Source organism: Candoia aspera, chromosome 1 (assembly GCF_035149785.1).
Source record: "Candoia aspera isolate rCanAsp1 chromosome 1, rCanAsp1.hap2, whole genome shotgun sequence".
In the NCBI taxonomy this organism is placed as follows: Eukaryota; Metazoa; Chordata; class Lepidosauria; order Squamata; family Boidae; genus Candoia; species Candoia aspera.
This window is the reverse complement of record NC_086153.1, coordinates 211,122,274-211,143,067: the sequence shown is the minus strand read 5'-3', so window position 1 is coordinate 211,143,067 and position 20,794 is coordinate 211,122,274. Positions and strand designations below refer to the sequence as shown.

At 43.7% G+C, this 20,794-nt stretch overlaps 1 protein-coding gene across 1 annotated transcript in view; it reads left to right on the top strand.

Annotated features, from left to right (window-relative positions):
- Positions 1-20,794, top strand: part of THSD7B (thrombospondin type 1 domain containing 7B) — a 456,317-nt gene that overhangs the window by 226,485 nt on the left and 209,038 nt on the right. Inside the window, exons 7-8 of the mRNA XM_063318405.1 lie at positions 5,451-5,645; positions 11,025-11,259. Coding sequence (XP_063174475.1) covers positions 5,451-5,645; positions 11,025-11,259 — 430 coding nt within the window. The remainder of the gene's footprint in view (positions 1-5,450; positions 5,646-11,024; positions 11,260-20,794) is intronic.

The following is a 20,794-nucleotide window of genomic DNA, read 5'->3' as shown; positions in this document are numbered from 1 at the left end:
TTTTTACCAACTGTACAGATGTCCACCACCTTTGGCTGCAAAGGATGTAGTCAATCCGATTTCGGTGTTGTCCACCTGGTGAAGTCCATGTATAAAGCCGTCTCTTAGGTTGTTGGAAGAGAGTGTTTGTTATACAGAGTGAGTTGTCTTGGCAAATTTCCATTAGCCTATGCCCTGCTTCATTTTGTTCTCCCAGGTCATGCTTACCTGTAATTCCAGGTGTCATTTGACTGTCCACCTTAGCATTCCAGTCTCCTGTGATGAAAATAACATCTCTTTTAGGCGTGTTGTCCAGTAGGTGCTGCAGATCCTCATAGAACTGCTCTACTTCATCTTCTTCAGCATCTGTGGTTGGGGCGTATATTTGGATCACTGTGATGTTAGATGGCTTGCTCTGAATTCGAATTGGGATCATTCTATCGTTTTTTGGATTGTATCCAAGCACTGCTTTAGCCACTTTACTATTAATTATGAAGGCTACTCCATTTCTTCTGTGGTCCTCTTGTCCACAGTGGTAGATCTGGTGGTCATTTGATGTGAACTGCCTCATTCCAGTCCCTTTCAGCTCACTGACGCCCAAAATGTCTATCTTTAATCTTGACATCTCACCAATAACCACATCCAATTTGCCTGGCTCATAGATCTTACATTCCAGGTTCCAATGGTGTGTTGATCCTTAGAATATCGGATTTGCCGTTCACCACCAGCACCGTCGGCCGCTAGCCGTCCTTTCTGCTTTGAGCTAGCTGCGTCATCATTTCTGGGGCTAGTTGAGCTCATCCTCTGTTCCTCCCCAGTAGCATTTTGACCATCTTCCAACCTGGGGGTCTTTTCTTCCGATGGTATACCGACATATCTCTGGTTGTATTGATCCATTTAGTTTTCACGGCAAGAATACTGGGGTGGGTTGCCATTACCTTCCCCAGGGATCGCATTTAGTCTGACCTCTCTGCCATGACCTTCCCATCTTGGGTGGCCCTTCACGGTTCAGCTCATGGCATCATTGAGGTGCTCAAGCTCCAGCACCACGACAAGGTAACGATCCTTTGCTGAAGATGACTTAATGTACAGTTCCTTTTTTATAAGATATGAAAATTGGTGGCAATGTTGTATGATAGGATGAAACTGCAATAAACTTCTCTCTGGCATTCTTGTTTCCTTGACTGTTTTACATTTCTCATATATTGGGATTTTGAATAAAAGATTTGTATAATTCATTTGGCAAACAATCCAGCATTATCCTTATGAAATTATTTTCAAATATTGCTTTTTCAAGTTGTGCTGAAGCAGGTGATATTCAGCACTTGTTGTGTGCATTACTTTTCACCTACTTAAAGATTTTCTTGAAACCTATGATGTGGTTAATTCTTCTTTTCTTCAAAAAAGATTCCTTGTTTTAGAGGTTATAGCTATAGTACCATTGTTACTAAGACTAGAACTCTTACTTCTGTCCATATGGAGTAGGAAAAACATTACAAAATGTAAATCATTTTAATTGTAGCTGAGAGAGTTGGGAGACAGATAAGTATTCTGTGTGTTTTACTTGACAAATGTGGCAGATAAGACAATTACACTTGTTTTAAATAAAAATGGTGAAATAGTATTTATTTATTTACATGCTTATTTACAGGTTGGCTCCTCTAATGCATCAAAAGCTCCCAGCCTTAAAATATCTTTAAAGGGTTCTTCATAACTTTTTCATGACTTCAGTTCTCAGCTGGAGAAGTTGGTAACAGCTGCCATCCAGGCAGATTCTCAAAATTCTTGCAAGGGCTATAATATTTGGATGACTTATGGAGTAATTGGTGCATGGCTTACTTTTATTTCCTATCCTACCCCCTCCCCTCTTAGCCCATCGGCTGTCAGCTAGATGTGAATATCCAAAGTGTTGCTGCTGCAATTGGCCATTCTCAGAGAATGATTAAATGACAGGTTGTAGGTGCAGCAAGAGAATCTTGCCAAACATGTCATGGAAAGAGATTGACGTTCATTCATGATGAGTGGCCTTGTTGGAGGAGAAGGATCTTCAAATGTATTTCTTCATTCAGCAAGCTAGAATAATAATACAGTGATTATGAAAATTAAGTTTCATCTGATCACAGAGGCAAATCCTAGAGACAGAGAAAGAGACTGTCTGTCTGTCTGTCTGTCCATCCATCCAGCCATTTATTTTGTGGCATAATTGCTTGCTCAATTCTCTTTATTACTCCCCATAATATGCTTGAAAAGTTTAATTTGTATTTCAGGGACTATGAGACTGTCCTCATTTAGAAATATAAATGTAGAAATTACTGGTGCACATTTGACAGCTATAAGTGCTTCCACTGGCAACCTGTCTGTCTTTTTTGCAGGCAAAGAAATATAGATCTCTACCCTCTACCTTATAATTATATGCCAAATAGTTTTTTTCCCCCTTCAATTTCATTTCCTAGTTTTACTGCTGTCTCCTCTCCATATTTAAATTATTTGCTTCTGTTGGGTCAGTCTTGGGTTCATTAAATATAACAAAAAAAGATGTCCAAGGAAAGCATTCAGAGTGAAAATGTTTGTAAAGGGATACAGATTTCAGATTTAAAGAACTCAAACCTGGGAATTGTTTAGAGCATTGATATCCATAACTCAGTCACCTTCTCTGTGGCTTATCTGCATGCACATTACTATGTTCTTCTATTAAGGACTGTCCCAAAAGGCCAGAATCAACTTTATCTATCTATCTATCTATCTATCTATCTATCTATCTATCTATCTATCTATCTATCTATCTATCATATTTTTATTACCACCCATCTCCTCCACTCGGGGGACCCTGGGCGGTTCACAATAAAACAGTTTAAAATTCAGTAAAATCATAATAAAATCGATAATCAATAAATACAGATATAAAATATAATGAAATCCAAGTAACAGCAGATCTAATTCCACCCAAAGGGGACAAGACCGGTTCCAGCAGGACTAGGGAACCAACCCACCCCAAGAGGGGCTCTTCGTCTTCCCACTCCAAGCATGGTAACGAAACCAGGTCTTTAACTGTTTTCTGAAGTCCAGGAGGGAGGAGGCTAACCTCACTTCCGGGGGAAGGATGGTCCAAAGGGCGGGAGCTGCTGCAGAGAAGGCCCACCTCCCTGACCCCACCAGATGGAGTTCTTGTGCAGACGGGGTCCATAGCATGCCCTCTCTGCATGATCGGGTGGGGCGGGCCGATGTAATGGGGATGAGACGGTCCCTTAGGTAACCTGGCTCCGTGCCATGTAGGGCTTTAAAGGTGATAACCAACACCTTGAAGTGGACCCAGAAGCAAACTGGGACCCAGTGGAGCTCACGCAACAGAGGTGTTACGTGTGCAAATCTTGGAGCACCCGCATTCTGGACCAGCTGTAGCTTCTGGATATTCTTCAAGGGTAGCCCCATGTAGAGCGCATTACAGTAATCTATATGGGAGATGACCAGGGCATGAGTGACTGTTCGGAGGGCCTCTCGGTCCAGGAAAGGGCGTAACTGGTGCACAACACGAAGTTGCGCAAAGGTCCTCCTGGCCATGACTGCCACCTGCTCTTCGAGCAGGAGTTGTGAGTCCAAGAGGACCCCCAAGTTATGCACTGGGTCTGTCTGGGGCAGTGCCACCCCATCCAGCACTAAAGATGACAAGTTCCTGGCACATGAAGTGCCATTAATCCACAGCCACTCCATCTTACTAGGGTTCAGTCAAAGCCTGTTGTTCCCCATCCATGCCCCCACAGCCCCCAGACACTCGGAAAGAGTGGTCACGGCGTCACTTACTTCACCCAGGATGGAGATATACAATAGAGTATCATCAGCATACTTATGATACCTCTTCCCATGGAGACGGATTATCTCATCCAGCGGTTTCATGTAGATGTTAAAAAGGAGAGGAGAGAATACCAATCCCTGTGGCACGCCACAAAGGAGGGGCCATGGGGCCGATCTCTCCTCCCCTATTAACACCGACTGGGACCTGCCCTGGAGAAAGGAGGTGAACCAGCGCAAAACTACACCACCCACCCCAAACTCCCTGAGCTGCCCCAAAACGATACCATGGTCAATGGTATCGAAAGCCACGGAGAGATCAAGGAGAGCAAGGATGGATGCACTGCCTCCATCCTGCTCCTGCCAGAGATCATAAGTGAGACCAGTGCTGTTTCCCTTCTAATCATATGTGTTGGCAGATTGCTAGGAAAGCATTTGGTCCAGGAGAGATCAGAAAAGTCACACGCCAGGCATTTCTATAAAAATAATTTTATTTACAGAAAACAAACATATTTAAAGGCTATTTGCTGAGAGGAGAGATTGGTTGTTAGGACAGAGATTTCTCTCAGCTGCATATTCTCTGCAAGCCTACACAGAAGGGAAACTGAAACTAAAAACAAGTCCGGGCAAGTTCTTCCCTTAGGCAATGCAACCATTAACACTGAAAAGGGGACAATTAAATTCAACCTCTTCACCCGGCCAAAATGATTAGTTGCCAAAGTAACCTTAATCTGTAGTAGAAAACATATTAACAATATGTACTTCCCTTATCCTCCCAAGACAGCATATAAATTTATCTTATCTTGGTCCATGATCAGAATTATTGAGCATTTGATTCAGCTTCTCAGGGGACATCATCTCCTCAGAGTTTTCGTTATATGATCAAATGTATGCTGAATGGTTACTTTTAGTGAGGAATATGCTAAATAAATTCTTTGCCCTGTTTTCTGAAGCTTGCAGTCAACATCTAGAGTGCCTATTTTTTTTTGTATGAGCCCACTGATATTTGTTTTGAGGCCCTAGTATACAGTATGTCCAATCCCTACTATGGAGTTTTGGGACTATAATAGTCTTGTTTTAAGCATTTTCTTTAATTATCTCACTGCTTCAGTACGGTTGATTAATTGTGCATTGCTTTGAAGACACTAGGAAGTCTGAAAGTGAAATAATAGTTGTTTTGAGTTTGACCTTTTTAATATGACTTGTAGGAGATTTTGAAAACATGGTTTTGTATCTTGTGAATGTGGTTACAGGCAAGTAAAGTTGAAATATGTTCTCATTTATTTTGCAAAGTTATTCTGAACCAAAGGTGACAATATTTTAAAAAGGTCACTCCCTAATGTAGCCTCTATTGCAGGTGTAATCTTTATGTATTGTTAGTGACTGCTATAATTTTGCATCGTTATGCTACCTAGGGCTGATAATAATTGGAAATCAATAATATATGGATGGTTAGGTATTGCCAACCCTGCACTCTAAGAAAGACTAGTTGCAGCAGTTGGCCCAAAGAAAGTGGTGGTCATTGAATCCCTACAGACTAGGAGGGTATGTATTGCACACACCTGGCATTTGTCAACATAAAGGAAATGATGTGTGAATTGACGAACATTTGTTTCTCCCTTTCACAGCGATTATAATGGTCATCTTGATCTAGGTACTTACCATTTTGTGTTGTTGTTTTTTAGGTGAAGATGTAGCTGGTGACTTTTGTGCTGACTCTCCTTCGCCTTCCAAAACCACAACTTGCGAAGTACCCTGCGGAATAGATTGTGTTGTGACCGAGTGGTCACAGTGGTCACCTTGTTCTCACTCATGTTCCAATAAAAATTCAGATGGGAGGCAAAGCAGAACAAGATCTGTACTGGCATTACCAGGGGAAGGTAAACAACATTTTTTTCAGCTTGTTTGTTTCCAAATAGAATTCCTACAAAATAGCACAATTGGCATTGTGCTTGGGAATCTATTTCTATCAGAAGATACTCTCAATGCTTGGGTTTCATTCTAGTAATTTCCAAACACTTTCAGTTCTTAGATCAGTCTTCAGATCACCAATGACTTCAGAAAATGTATTGTTTTTAGGATGCATGGAAGTCAATATATAAGGTGAATAAAATTATAGTCTAAGAAACCTTTTTTTTTTTTGATAGCATAAAGTTTTTAACATAGAATTTCATGTTTTTTTACTATGAAAGTAGTGCAGTTTATCTCCCATTCTAAAGTCTTTATAGTTTTATGCTGGAGGGTACCATACTTAACAGAAGTCACAATCAATAATAGTTATGAATTTCTCTTTGAGTTAGATGGGTGGTGACTAAATTTGAAATATAAAAAGATATAAACAAATGAATGCAGATGGCTAGAATTATCAGATGCAAGTTTTTAAAAAGTAAAATGTAGTGCATACATATACTGTATATAGTAAAGGATGGTATGCAGTGGTTTTGGCTTTTCATGGTTGTGTTCCATTTCACATTCAAATTCAGTGGTTTCCCAAGTGAATTATTTGATTAGTTCTAATAACAGTTATGATTAATTTACAGCTTGGGGAAAAATTAGACCTAAAAGTTATATACAAATATCCATTAAACCATTATGACATTAAATTGTAGATGATAACTTTGAAGTCATGATATAATGAAGTTTTTAATATATCCGTGTTTGTGTATGTGTATTCATTCATTTGTTCATTCATTCATTCATTCATTCATTCATTCATTCATTCATTCATTCATTCATGGAAATCTATTAAATGGCAATGCATGTTCTTGGTAATGAAAGGAACAATGCATCCCTAAATCCAGGAAAGCGAAAAACTAATCTGGATATTTTCATGTTAACATTAAATGTATTTTCCTTTGTATATTTAAATACTGCTTAATTTTACTCAGTTTATGGATTTCAGAGAAACTAGGCTAAGGTGCTACAATTTATTCATCTGGCTTTTATCTACAAAATAAGCTGTGTTTAAAATTTACAGGAGTTAATTAAAAACAGAAGATGTGACATTTCTCTTACTCATGGAATTGATCCAGGAGAGGAATATTACACAACACATAAAAATGAAGAAGAAAATGGGGTCCTAAAAGAAATCTACTCACAAATATTAATATATGTAAATTTAATATATTTACATATATTAAATCATCCTATTTGTAAGGTCCTTCAGAGCAGATTTTAAAAGTCTGAATGAATGTGCAAGTGTAATAATTTGTACTGAATAAGTTGAACATCTTTTTTTTTTCTAGAAAGAAACTAATATTAATGAAAATATAATGCATTTCCCTGATCAGTGAATCAATGTGCTAGGTAGCAACAGACTAGAATATATGGTTAATTTAACCATTATATTAATTCAGGGTCATTGTCTGTGTTGACTCTTGGCACCCATACAGATTCTCTTGAGGATGATCTGTCTTCAGCTTGACCTTTAGGTCTCTCAGTGGTACATTCATTGCTGTCATAATCAAGTCTATCCATCTTGCTGCTGGCCATCCTCTTCTCTTTTCTTCAACTTTCCTGGCATTATGGACTTCGCAAAGGAGTTGGATCATCACATAATGTATATAAAATACAATAGTTTGGGCCTGATCATTTGTGTCACAAGTGAAAATTCTGGATTGATTTGTTCTATGATCCATTTATTTATTTTCTTGGCTATCCATGGTATCAAGCATTGTATAACATAAGAAGCAGAGGTAACATGTGCAGTTACTATCTATACTTCAGAGACACTTCAGTCTGTAAAGACAGTATGGGAGAAGCCAGAGTTAAATGTCTCTCAAACAACTGTAAATAACTATATAATTTTCCTTATAATAGTAAAAAACTGTGGAATTAAGGTTCATCAGTTGCATAGAAATCCTTCATTGATATAGGAAGCTGATCCTACAGAGAGCTTCCTCTTCACATGGAGGGTAGATTGAGGCTTGGGCTAGCATCTTTAAGTCCCCTCCTCCCTGAATGTGGGTAGACTATCCCAACTTCGAATTCATCCACCCAGGCTGCTTATTGCATCCCAGTTACCCTTTGCTGAGGTCGTGTCTTCACAATGGAGCCTCCATCTCAAAGGCAGTCAGCTGCAGAGGTAATGGTTGTCCTGGGAAAATGGAACGAGACCATTTTCAGACCAATCCATATAGCATGGAGGAGATTTAAGATGAACCAATCAAGGGTGGCTCCCTGCTGGGTTACAGCTGACCTATGAGACTGTCCCCTTCTGGCCAGTCCTTAGGTTGGTGCCTGTTCCACAGCCAGCTTCCCTAGAAACATCTTTTATTTTTCCTTTTTAAGGGAATTGGTCAACTGTCAGCCAGAAAAGGGAAAATGCTGAAATTGACTAGAACATCCCTGGCTTAACACACATTTAACTCTCCTTTTGTCTTTTGTGTGCCTGGGAATTCCCTTTCCAGGGGCTGTTGCTTTTGGGGAAGCTCTGAGTCAGCCCATATGAGGTAGTTCAGATGAAGAAACAGATACCAGGTGTGCCTAAAGTGACTTTTATTAAGGATGGCTATTGTTACAGGATCTTGCAAATCTGAATGTGCTTCTCCCCATCTCTCTTTTACCTTCATATGAATTGAGAAGGAGGGGTCAGTCTGAGACACTTCTGGACCCCTCACCCCTCCCCTGGGCTTCTGGGTCATCCTCTTTACACTCCAGCTCCTCACTTCTCCTCATGAAATGTTCTTTTAAGACATTTATTCTATCCTAGGATGTAGCCTGCTACAGCCATGGCCTCAGCATACAGCATTGCAAGAGCACTTCTCCAGCAGCTGCCTCTTGGCTGTACAAATCCAAATGTCCAGTGAATGAGAGAAAACCTCTACCTCTTTGCTCCACCTAGTGGTCAGTAGGTCAACAGGCCAGTTGTTCTGGAGAAAGTAAGTGAATATACCTGAGAGCGTGAAAAAAAAAAGTTCTCTCACACACCTTTTTGAATTGCAGCTCCAGAAACACTTATTCAGTGGTTGCATCTGGACTGCACATCTCCAGGTGACCACTACCTGGATGAGAGATGAGCTCTTTACTGCCATCTAGTAGTTTTAGTTTGATAGGTTGACACTCCTTGAGGGAGGGAGGAGGAAGGGACTGAGTACTCTGACCTTACAGACACTGCCCTGGCATACATTCTGTATGGTGATGGGCACCTTTTGACTCAGGAAAAATTGCCAATTGCTGCCTTTCCGGTGCCACATGGAGGACCTGTAAAAACCACAGAATAGCACAGCCCTGCTTCACGGCTGTGCTTTCAGGGCAGGCTGTGGGGCAGTGTAATTCATACCATCTTGATTTCCTCCCAGCTCTAGGAAAAGAGGAAAGCATGGCAAAGCAGCCATGGAGATGAACTCTGGGTGTACGTAGTAATGTTCCTTCCCTGAAATGGAAGAGCAGTGGTTTGGTCATGCTGACTGGTTGGAAAAAAGCTACAGGTTCTCTACTCTGGATTAAGAAATACGTGGCTGCTCTTGTTTTGGATTGTGATCCTTCAAATTCATCTGTGTGAATTTTAAGCATTAATTTATTTAGGCCAAACCAATTTTTTAGACACTATCTGCGTCTTCGTTTCAGTTTCTCATATTTAACGCAAAAATATATTTGATCTTTGTTTCAACAATATTAATAAAGGGGATATAATATGACAATATATATAATATCATGCATAATGTACATTTTATAGTCCATTGTGTAATTTAAATAAACATGAATGCAAATTTTGCATGTGGAAAAGGTAAGCACATCCCTACATTTATCAGTACCTCAAATACCTAAAATTAGAATCAGATGCAGATCAGGTGCAAATGATTAGAACATTGTTAGAGAGGATCTGGGAAGAACTGCACAAATTAGATCTACATGGGAGGGGTGCCAGGAGGAAAACTCTGTTGTTCAGAAAGAGCATCAGGACTAAAGTCTGCTCATGAACACCTAGGCAAAGGCCAGGAGTTTTGGAACAATGTGCTCTGGACATATGAGGTCAAGATAGAGTTATTTGGCCACAGTACCAGACAACCTGTTTGGCAAAACCAAAGACAGCATTTCACCAACAGAACTTGATATCAACTGTAAAGCATGATGGTGGAAATATTATAGGTTGGGGTTGCTTTTCTGTAGCAGGACCTGGGCATCTCACCATCACTATGAATCCTTCATTGTATCAGAGGGTGCTCGAGGATAATGTGAGACCATCTGTCAGAAGATTGAAGCTCAGCCGAAAGTGGACCTTGCAACGTGACAATGATCCTAAACATTCCAGTAAATCCATGAAGGAATAGCTGAAGAAAAAAAAGAGGAAAGAAATGGAGGGTTCTGGAATGGCCAAGTCACATTTCAGATCCAAATCCCATTGAGATGCTATATGGTGATCTGAAATGGGCTGTGCGTGTGAAAACCCCTCAAACATTACAGGGCTGAAAAAAATCTGCATGAAACAATGGGAAAAAATGCTTCCAGTTGATGTCAGAGACTGTTATAAGGAATGCCTACTTGAGGTTGTTTCTGCCAAAGGGTGCAATACCAGGTATTACAGCCAAGGGTGTATTTACTTTTTCCACAGAAGGAAATGGCATATCGGTTATTTTTTTGTTGAATAAATGATTGCAATGTCAATTTTCAGTTTTTTGTTCAGTTACATTGCCTTCATCTTTATATACTGTTTGAATGAAGATAACATATTGGTATGTCCACATATTTTAAAAAAGAATCACTTTTAACACTTTTAAGAGTACACTTTACATGGGGTGTACTTTGTTTTTCACATGACTGTAGAAGTAGGCTAAATATAGAAAATATCTCTACTTGCAAGTAACATCAATTGTTCTACGTATTGAGCTTCTATCCAAGGAACAGCAGCACATCCCGGTCATTGAATATTGATCTGTTGGTTAAAACATTAATCTTCCAAATAATTGTAAAATTCAAATTCTATTTTTGTACTTTGAAAATATTAATTTTGCATTTACAATAAGCAGTTTACTTTTCATTTTATTGCCAGAGCTCTATTACTGGTGTTTTCTCTCTTGATAAAGGGTTCTGGGATTTTTTTTCTTAAACAAACAGGATCCACAGCCTTGAAAAGTTTGAAAACCCCTGTTCTAAGATACGGGTAGTATATTTAAAGATTCTTCTTTTTGTTGGATTGACCGCTGTAACATGCACAACTTGGTTTTGGAACTTGGTTCACTGCAGCCAGGGTGTTGTCTTGAACAACAGCATTATTTTTGAAACCACTGATACACATTTTATGCTTTTATTGCATACAGGTGGAAAGCCCTGTCCTCCTACTCCTGCACTCCAGGAGTATCGTCTGTGTAATCAGCATTCTTGCAATCAGCTATACTGGGAAGCATCTGCATGGAGTCTCTGTTCAGAAAATGCCTTGATAACAGCTCTGAATACTACTACCAGTTGGAGTGGCAAGGCAACCTGTGGAGTTGGTGTACAGACTAGGAAGGTCTTCTGTGTGAAAAGTAATGCTGGCCACATCCCAGCTAAAAGGTATACAGTATGGCTATAATATTTGGTTTATTCTTCTCTGAACACTCTCATACTTTCAGTTCTATACAAATTGGAGAAGGAGATTGTATAACTGTCCACTTACCAAGAAGATGGATACACCACCATCATGACCACATCACTCCTCTCACTCTTTCTTTGGTGAGCACCTGCTTCCATTTCTAGGAGATGAGTAGAACTAGTCCACAGATGGTCAACTAGACAATGGTCTGTCACATGTAAAGCATAAAGCTGATATAGAGGTAAATTTTTAGTATAGCTTGAAAACAATGTCAGGTGACCACCAATGCATCCCAATATGCAAAGCATGTCTTTCTCCTAGGTTAGATGGAAAAGTAGGTCTTAACTGCTTTCCTGAAACCCAGGAGACATATAAATGTGCAGAAGCCCTCCTGGCCACAGCTGCCACCTTCAGGAGCTATGAATCCTAGAGGACCCCCACGTTGTGGATCATCTCTGAATTGGGGAGTACAGCTCCATTCAGAGACAAAAATAGTGTTACCCTGGAATTGTCTGGCCCAAAGATGCAAAGTCTGTTCCTCCCCATCTGGACATAATTTAATAAATTAAGCCTTTTCCTCTTCTCTAATCCCAGGTTTCACCGTAAGAGAAGCTCTCATATTGAAACCAAAAATATTTGTATGGGTTCTCTAGGATTTGTAGCTATGTATTGTTGTTGTTGTTTTAATCTGCTAAGGGCAAAGTTTCTGGGCACATGAGGCCAAATTTTACTGAGCACCCTTACAGAATGATTCTAGGAAAATGCTTTCAAAACTGATTCTGTTTCCTTTAATGTGAGTTTACTAGGACTGTGTAGATTTGGAAAAAGATTTGCAAGAAGTATTTTAGACCTTAGGTGAATAAAGCCCCTCTCTGCTATTTGCTTAAACAGCCCCCCAAAGCCATTGCTACTTTAAGAGTCACATTAACTTTAATGAGTAAGATTCCTTAAAGCAGCAGCATCTCTTTTTCAGGGTCACACAGAAGCCTGTAAAAATTAGCCTATTTTAAGGAATAGCAGAGAGGTCCTGTGTACACATGAGGTCTGAAATACTTTTTCCAGATCATTCATTCATTCATTCATTCATTCATTCATTCATTCATTCATTTCTCACATTTCTTCACCACCCATCTTGGCAAGCAACTCTTTGAAGTGTTCATAGCCCCCATGCTCAATCCTCAGATAAAAAAGGTGCTGAATAACTACTCTACTGTGAGGTTTTATTAAGTTATCCTATGACAAACAAATGTGTTTCTAAAAAACATGTTTAGCTTTGCAGCTGACCTAATCTGCTTGGCTTTAGTAGCTCAGCAAAATGAGAAATACAGATGTTTCTGCATTTGTTTTTCCAAATCAAGACATTGCTAATTATTTTTTTGCTCTGTTAATGTGTCTAGAGCATTACAAACTAGTTATAATTCTTATTGCATCTTTCTTTGTCTCTCAAAAAAAAATCTGCTAAAAATGAGCAGGCTGTGTTGACTCCTGTACAGTTAATTAGAATGCTTTAAGATAATGCTTTATTGTAAACCACCCAGAGTCCCTCTCTTGGGGGAGATGGGCGATAATTAAATTTGAAAAATAAATAAATAGACAGACAGACAGACTAATTGACAAGAAAAAAAAAACCCTCCTGTTCCTTCAGAAACAGTAACTTCATCAGCTTTTGGTTTTGTTCTGTATTCCATCATACTTTGTTTAAAACATAATGTGGTCTTTATCCTTATATAGAAGTCTAATGACATGGATATTTTGCTCAGGCAGATGCTCTAGAATATTGTGATTGACCTGGAATGTCAAAAGAACATGTGATCAGAAAGAATAGTGAAAGAACACCTTCCTCTAACAATGTGGGTATAATGCAACATGCCCATAGCCACAGAGATTTCTGAAATTGGTACTTCTAATATTTCAGTAGAAAAAGATGATTGAGTTTGGTCACCCAAGGGCTCATTTGGCCATACGTGCCTCGGTGAATGTGAAAATCTGAAGGAAGTTCGTGCTAACATACTTCTCTTGCCAGTCCTGCATTTTGAAAATATCAAAAGTTATTTAAGATCCTGGTTTCTTCTGAACCTGGTAGTTCCTGCATTCAGAAGAAGCCAATTATAGTTCAGATAAAACTAGAATCTGGGATTTATTTGGAAACTTCAAGTATTAATTGCAAAAGATCAAGAGACATATGAGGGAGGGAGGGAGACAGATGGATAGATATACACATGCACTTACATAAACATACAAACACATACATACACACATATAAATACATACATACATGAAGCAGATGGTGTGACTTTGATTAGGCTTTGATTAAGGAATTAGCTTTGCTAGCTATGGAAATAATAGGTATAGTAAAGGGAAATATTAAGCCAGGAAGAATATTATGGGATCCTGATTATAGTAGAAAAAGTAAATAAGCAAATATTTAATAGTATTTTAAATCACTTTTCTTTACCCTGGCACACTGAGGGATTATAGTAAACTATTCACCTATCTACAAGACAGCGCTGGGATAACAAAACTGACTTTGTTTATTCAGAAGGTCCAAGCTAATAGTAGTCCTGCATTGGGTTGGGATTTTTTTGTAGAGCATCTTGTTGGTGGCAGAAGCCATTTCTTTTAGCAGCATCCCTAGTTTTACACATTAATTATGTATTTGTTTGGTTGTTAGATTTAATCCTGCCTTTCATAGAAGAGGTGGTATATATAGAGCTTCCTACTTTTCTGCATAACAGCTTTGTGAGATAGGCTGGGTTAAGAGAACGTGAATGGACCAAAGTCACCCAGTGACCTTCTATAACTGAGGGTGAGCTAGAACCTGGGTCTCCCCAGAGCCAGTCCAACACATTGTCCACTACAGTACACCATACCATAATACCAGAGAGGAGCTCACATTACATGAGTGAGCCATCCACTCTTTGGACAAGGAAAATCGTGCTAGGATTAGTATAGTACACGTGTGCAAAAATGTGATCTTTATAGCAAAGAAACATAAGATTTTGATTTGTCCTCCCAACTAAAGTATTGCTAGCTGTAAGATGCCAGCATCCTGCCTTCTTTTCCAAGCTTTATGTTCTACGTCTCCTATAACTCATTTAGGTTAAGTTGCTAGAGGTGGATGGGGGTTGGAGTCTGAGTATGAATGTGTGAATTTAATCACAATAACAAAGAGAAAAATAGCATGTGACTAGACCTACTTATTATATTGTATTTGACTATTTATGAAAATGTAAACATTCGGTGTTGCTTTAAAAGCTGCTATGGAAATGATTAAGCATAGGATAACTTCAAGAAGATCTATGTATCTACATAAATATTCAATTTACCTTAGAATGCAATTTATGAAATGAGGATTTTTCCTTCTCTTTATTTGAAGGAAACAGGAGCTAAATTCATTTTCCATTTTACATACTTCCAAATAGATAGAAAAATGAATAGTGCCTGGAAATAAATTTGAAAGAGATAATAGAAACAACAACAAAAAGGCATTATATACAGAGAATTCATCTGAGAACAATATGCAAACTTATTAAAACAATACATTTCACCGTGCGCTTGGATTAACTAATCAAAAGCTTGACATTATTAAATTTGCACACAATTATAGCTATATGATTTATGTTTGGTTCCTACCAAATTTTTGGCCGTTGATTGAAACAGAGTATATTCTGTTGTATTCTAGTTCCTACCATACGTTAAAGGCTGTCAGAGATTAATGTCCTAGTTATTTGGATGGTTTTATTTTATTTTTAAACTTTATTTATGCTATTTATCTACTGCTTCACCCAAGCAGACACTAGACCATACACAAATATTAAAATTAAAATTATTGCATCAGTATTGTTATCATAATAATACAACATCTAAAATCAATGCCAGTGCTGATGGGTCCACGTTAATTGATTGCCAAAGGCTTTCTGGAATGGCCATGTTTTTACAAGCTTCTATAAGGTCCTAAAAGTAGGAGACATTCTCACATTGGAGACAAGCTGTTCTAAGGAAGGGGAGCTCTCTCAGTGAACACTGCCACTGTGCTACTTCCCCATGCATCACCTGATAGGAGGGGACATCCTGTAGTTAGGCAGAATCTATCTGGGAAAAGCTTTAAGGCTGTTAATCAATGCTTCAACTGTACCTGCAACTGTACCTGTGGAGCTCCTGCAGCAATAGACTAACATGACAGTACTGTGGCTGCCCAGTGAAGCCCCAGGCCCCTATACTTTTTACCAGCTGATACCTCTGGATGCTCTTTAAGGGCAACCACATGTAAAATGAAATACAATAATCCAACTAAGAGATGATAAGGGCATGAATGACCATCCTCAGTGCATCTAACACAGTCCCCATCCAACCTCTCTCCCCTGAAACCACTGAATGGTCCTGCCAATTCAGGAAGGAGTATAGAAGGATACTGTAGCTTATGGTATTGAATGCCATGAAAGGGTCCAGAAAGACAAGGATGGTGATGCTCCCTCCAAGTTCCACCACCGGTCTTCCATAGGAGCAACTAAAGCAGTGTCCGTCCCATGTCATGGTTGTTTCTCCAGCATTCTGCCTATATGGAAATCAAAACTTTGAAAAGTCAATGTTTATATTTTTAAAAGTTCTTGGAATGTCTTACATCTATTTATTTATTGTGAAATTTATAACCTTCGGTGTTGAAGGACTCTTAACACTGGTATTGTCATGCGCTGCCTACCCCTGAATAATGCTCAGACACTGACTCGGTGGAACAGGCTCTGGTTTATTCATAGCGTAGGTACAGCATCGGGAAAAAAGCTGAGAGTGACAGGAGCGCGCCGGTGCGGGGTTTAAATACCCCGCACCGGTCAGCGCCCCCTCACTCGCGGTCACGTCACCCCCCTTTGTCCAATACGTTGCACTGCCGGTGGGTGAGGGGTTGCGAGGCCCCGCTGGCGTTCCGGGATCGCCCATCATCGGTTTCTCTATTCCTCCGGTGATTGCTTTCAGCTGGGCGATCTCCGTTGTATTAGCGCTGATGGCTTGGGTGTGTTCCGTGATCCGTTTAGCTATTGTTTCTTGACCGTTAGTCGTTATGGGTTGATGGCTACTTATCTTGAGCCCCTTCCCCTGTTTCCTTGCTATTGTCACGTGTGCCATTGCGCTGATGACTTCAGCTCAACGGCACTCATGACATACTGCCCCCTGTCCGAATAGTGCTCCCCCCCGGTTTTCTGGGGTTTTTTTTTTTTTTCGTGGAGCTGTCAAACGGCACTTTTTTTTGAAATTCCCGCCGGAGTAGTTTTCGCCCCTCCCTTTGCTCCTCCCTCTACCACGTGCCTTCCCAGGGTGTGTCCTAGTACGCATGCCCAGGTCACGCCCTGGCGTGCGCATGCTCCGGCCACACCCTGTTTGTTTGGCTCAGTTCGGCGAGGAGAGAGGCGTGGCTGGTCGGGTGCTTATCAGCTCCAGGTAAGGCCCTTCTTTTTTATTTAAAGTGCGTCGCCTTTGTTATTTGTGCTCCTGGGCGTTGCCCCCAGGTTGCCCTGTTGACTTGCATGCCACTCCCCCGTGGGCCCGGGGCGGGGGGAGTGAGTCCCGGGGGGGGGAGGTCCACCCAAGTCACGGGCTTGGGGGGGCCCTTTCCCTTGGGGCACGGTAGGCGGGGGGGCCACGGGGGAGGGGTTTTGCAGGGGACGGCTTGCTAACCTTGGTTTTGGCTTGTCGGGGTATGCCCGGTGAAAAGCCCGGGTCAGGCCAGGCGCGTTAACGTTGTGCGCCGCCACCCATTCTGGGTGGGGGAAGTGTTTCCACCTGACCAAATAGTGTAGGGTTCCTCGTTGCTTGCGGGAGTCGAGTATGTCCCTTACGTCGAAGTGATGTTGCCCGTCGATCATCACCGGTGAGGGCTGTGGCGTGCTTGGGTGCCATCGAGAGGTGGTTGCCGGTTTCAGGAGGCTGGTGTGGAACACCGGGTGGAGTCTCCGTAGGTTGTGTGGCAGGTCCAAGCGTATTGCCACCGGGTTCACTATTTGCGTGACTCGGAACGGCCCGATGTACTTAGGCCCCAGTTTTTTCGAGGGTTGGGGGGACTTTAGGAATTTGGTGGATAGGTAGAACATATCCCCCGCCTGGAACGTCGGTTGTTGGCGCCGGTGCTTGTCGGCCTGCTCTTTGTAGGCTGCCTGTGCATCCTTCAGCGCCGCCGTGATTATTGGCCATGATTCCGCGATCTTCTGTCCCCAATCGCTAGCGTCCACCTGGGGTTCCGGGGGTTGAGGTAGCTCCGGTATGGGGACAAAGTCGCGCCCCGAGACTACCTCGAACGGAGTTTTCCCCGTGCTCGTGTGGACGGCGTTGTTGTATGCGACTTCGGCGAACGGGAGCAGTTCAGCCCAGTCGTCTTGGTGATAGTTGGTATATGAGCGTATGAATTGCTCTAGGGTGGCATTGAGGACCTCTGTGGCTCCGTCCGTCTGGGGGTGCCAGGCAGTGGATAGGGCCTGTTGGGTCCCCGTCAGCTTTAGGAAGGCCCGCCAGAATTTAGAGGTGAACTGTGTGCCCCTGTCGGTCACCACACGTGCGGGACATCCATGTAGCCTGTACACGTGGATGAGGAAGAGTTTGGCTAGTTGTGCGGACGGGACCGACGTGCAGGGGATGAAGTGGGCCTGTTTTGAGAAGTAATCCTTCACCACCCAAATGGCCGTTTTCTTCTGGCTGGGTGGGAGGTCCACTATAAAATCCATAGAGATTTCCTCCCATGGGCGGGAGGGTTCTGCCACCCGTTGTAATAGCCCCGCGGGTTTGCCTGGTGCCCGTTTGGCCCTAGCGCACGTTGGGCAGGACGCTACGTATGCTTTCACGTCTCGCCTGAGCGCGGGCCACCAGAATTGACGCCGTGTTAGGTGTAGGGTCTTGAGGAACCCAAAGTGTCCCGCTTGCTTGGCGTCGTGTGACCTATGCAAGATCGCTTGGCGTTGCGAGTCCGGGACATAGATTCTGCCTTCCCCCCATGCCAGGTCCTGTGCCATCGTTACCTTGTCGGGGTTTGCCAGGAACCAGGGGTCGGTTTTGAGGGCGGCGGCGATGTCCGTGCGTATTCCCCCTGGTAGTTGCGGTTGGTTTCGTCTGGTCGCAGGTTGTCCCGCCGTCGGTTGCGCCGTAGAGTCGAGCTGTCTCCGGGCGCCGCTTCGGGTGGTCACGGCCATCCCCAGTTGCGAGGCGGATAGGACCGTCCCAATGGTGTCTGGGGCGGGCTCTTCGTCTTGGGGCAGTCGGGAGAGGGCGTCGGCCAGGAAGTTCTTTTTGCCCGGCAAGAACTTCAGCTGGAAATTAAAGCGGCTGAAGAATTGGGCCCATCGGACCTGTTTTGGGCTAAGGCGTCTGGGCGTTCGTAGGGCCTCGAGGTTCCGGTGGTCGGTCCAGACCGCGAATGGTTGGGTGGCTCCCTCGAGTAGGTGTCGCCATGTTTCTAGCGCCGATTTTACCGCGAAGGCTTCTTTCTCCCAGACGTGCCATCGCCTTTCTGTCTCGGAAAACTTCCTTGACAGGTAGGCACATGGTTTCAGGAGTCCCGTGGGGTCCTTTTGGAGTAGGATGGCCCCCAGGGAGAAGTCTGAGGCGTCGGCTTGGACCACGAACGGCCGTTCTGGGTCCGGGTGCGCGAGGATTGGCTCCGTGGTGAACAGCGCTTTCAGCTTGTTGAATGCAGTCTGGCATGCGGGAGTCCAATTCAACACTGTGCCCGGGTTCTTGGCGCGTCGGGTGTCCCCCACCCCTTTGGTTTTGAGGAGGTCTGTTAGGGGGAGGGCTATCTCTGCGAACCCCTGGGCGAATGACCTGTAAAAATTCGCGAAGCCGAGGAAGCTCTGGAGTTGGCGTCTGTTGCGGGGGCGCTCCCAGTTTAGCACCGCCTCGACTTTTGCGGGGTCCATTTCAATGCCGTCCCCGGAGATTCGGTACCCCAGCTAGTCTAGGCGCGCTTTATGAAATTCGCACTTTGTAGGCTTGGCGTAGAGCTGCGCCCTTCTGAGCTTGTCGAGGACTTGCCTGACTAGGGTCACATGTTCCTCGTGCGTTTTTGTGTAGATAAGGACGTCGTCGATGTAGACAAGGACCCCTTTGAACAGGTGTTCATGCAGTACCTCATTGATGAGCTGCATAAACACCCCAGGGGCCCCCGCGAGTCCGAACGGCAGCACTTTGTACTGGAAGGCGCCTAGGGGGCAGTTGAACGCAGTCTTCCATTCGTCCCCCTCCCTGATTCGGATGCGATAGTATGCCTCGCGAAGGTCCAATTTGGAAAAGACTTTGCCCGTGGACAGGTGGGCGAGCATGTCCTTCACCAGGGGTAAGGGGTATTTGTTGGACAGGGAAGCCGCGTTTAGGCCCCGGTAGTCGGTGCAGAGCCGTAGGGTGCCGTCTTTCTTCTCCCGGAATAAGACGGGGGCTCCGACCGGTGAGCATGCTGGCTCTATGAATCCCCTGTCTAGGTTTTTATCGATGAACTCCCGGAGGGTTGCCATCTCCTTCGGGGTCATCAAGTAGATCTTTGGTCTAGGTAAGGGGACGTCGGGCAGCAGGTCGATCCGGCAATCCGTCTTGTGGTGGGGGGGTAGTTGGTCAGCTTCCGCCTCTCCGAAGACCTCGGAGAAGTCGGCGTATTGTTCCGGTAGGTCTGCTATGGTAGCGGCGTTGTCCTGTGTAGTCGCCTCTGCTCGTCCCACAGTCGGGTTGGTTCTGCCCGCTGGAACTGGTGCCCGATACTCGCCGTCGCCGAACGTGAAGGTGCGGGTCTCCCAGTTGATGCGCGGGTTGTTTGTCGCGAGCCATGGCATCCCCAGGACTGCGATGGGCCGTCCGATGTGAGTGACGATGAACGATGTGCGTTCGGTGTGAGTGCCCATTTGCAGGGTGACCGGCTCGGTTTGCAGCATAGCTGGTTTCCCTCCCGCTGTAGAGCCGTCCAGCTGGTGGAATGCCAGCGGCGTGGGGAGGGGGAAGCAGCGGAGGTCGAGTTTGGCGACTAGGTCGGGGTGGATGAGGTTTTTTGAACACCCCGAGTCCACTAGTGCCGCGGCCGTGGTGGCTCCGTTGCCGGTAGAGAGTTTAATTGCCGCCATTATTACGGGGCTTTCGCCGTTCCGTCGAGGTGGTCCGCGCTGCTGTCCCACCGCCTGCCTCGCAACGCGTTTCAGGGCAGGCGGGGAGCTTTTCCCGCCGGCTGGTCGGGGTCTATGTTGTCCTCTTCCCCCCAGTAGGCGTCCCAGCCTTCCTCTGGTGTCGCTGTGGCCACGGTCATTCGGCAGTGAGGGGGCGGCCCTGGGTTAGGTGGTTTGGGGCTAATTTTCGGGGTGGGTTTAGGCGCACTGGTCGGCGGTCGGTTGGCGAAGTAATCCGCCGTCTTGTGCCCTAGTTTGCCACATTTCCCGCAGGGCTCCCGATTGAATTTCTTCTTTGGGTATATGGGGCCGGCCGTCCCCACGTGTGGTGCGGGTACCTTTTTGCAGGTATAGTTTGTGTCTTCCGTGGTTGTCATGAGGAAGGTGCGGT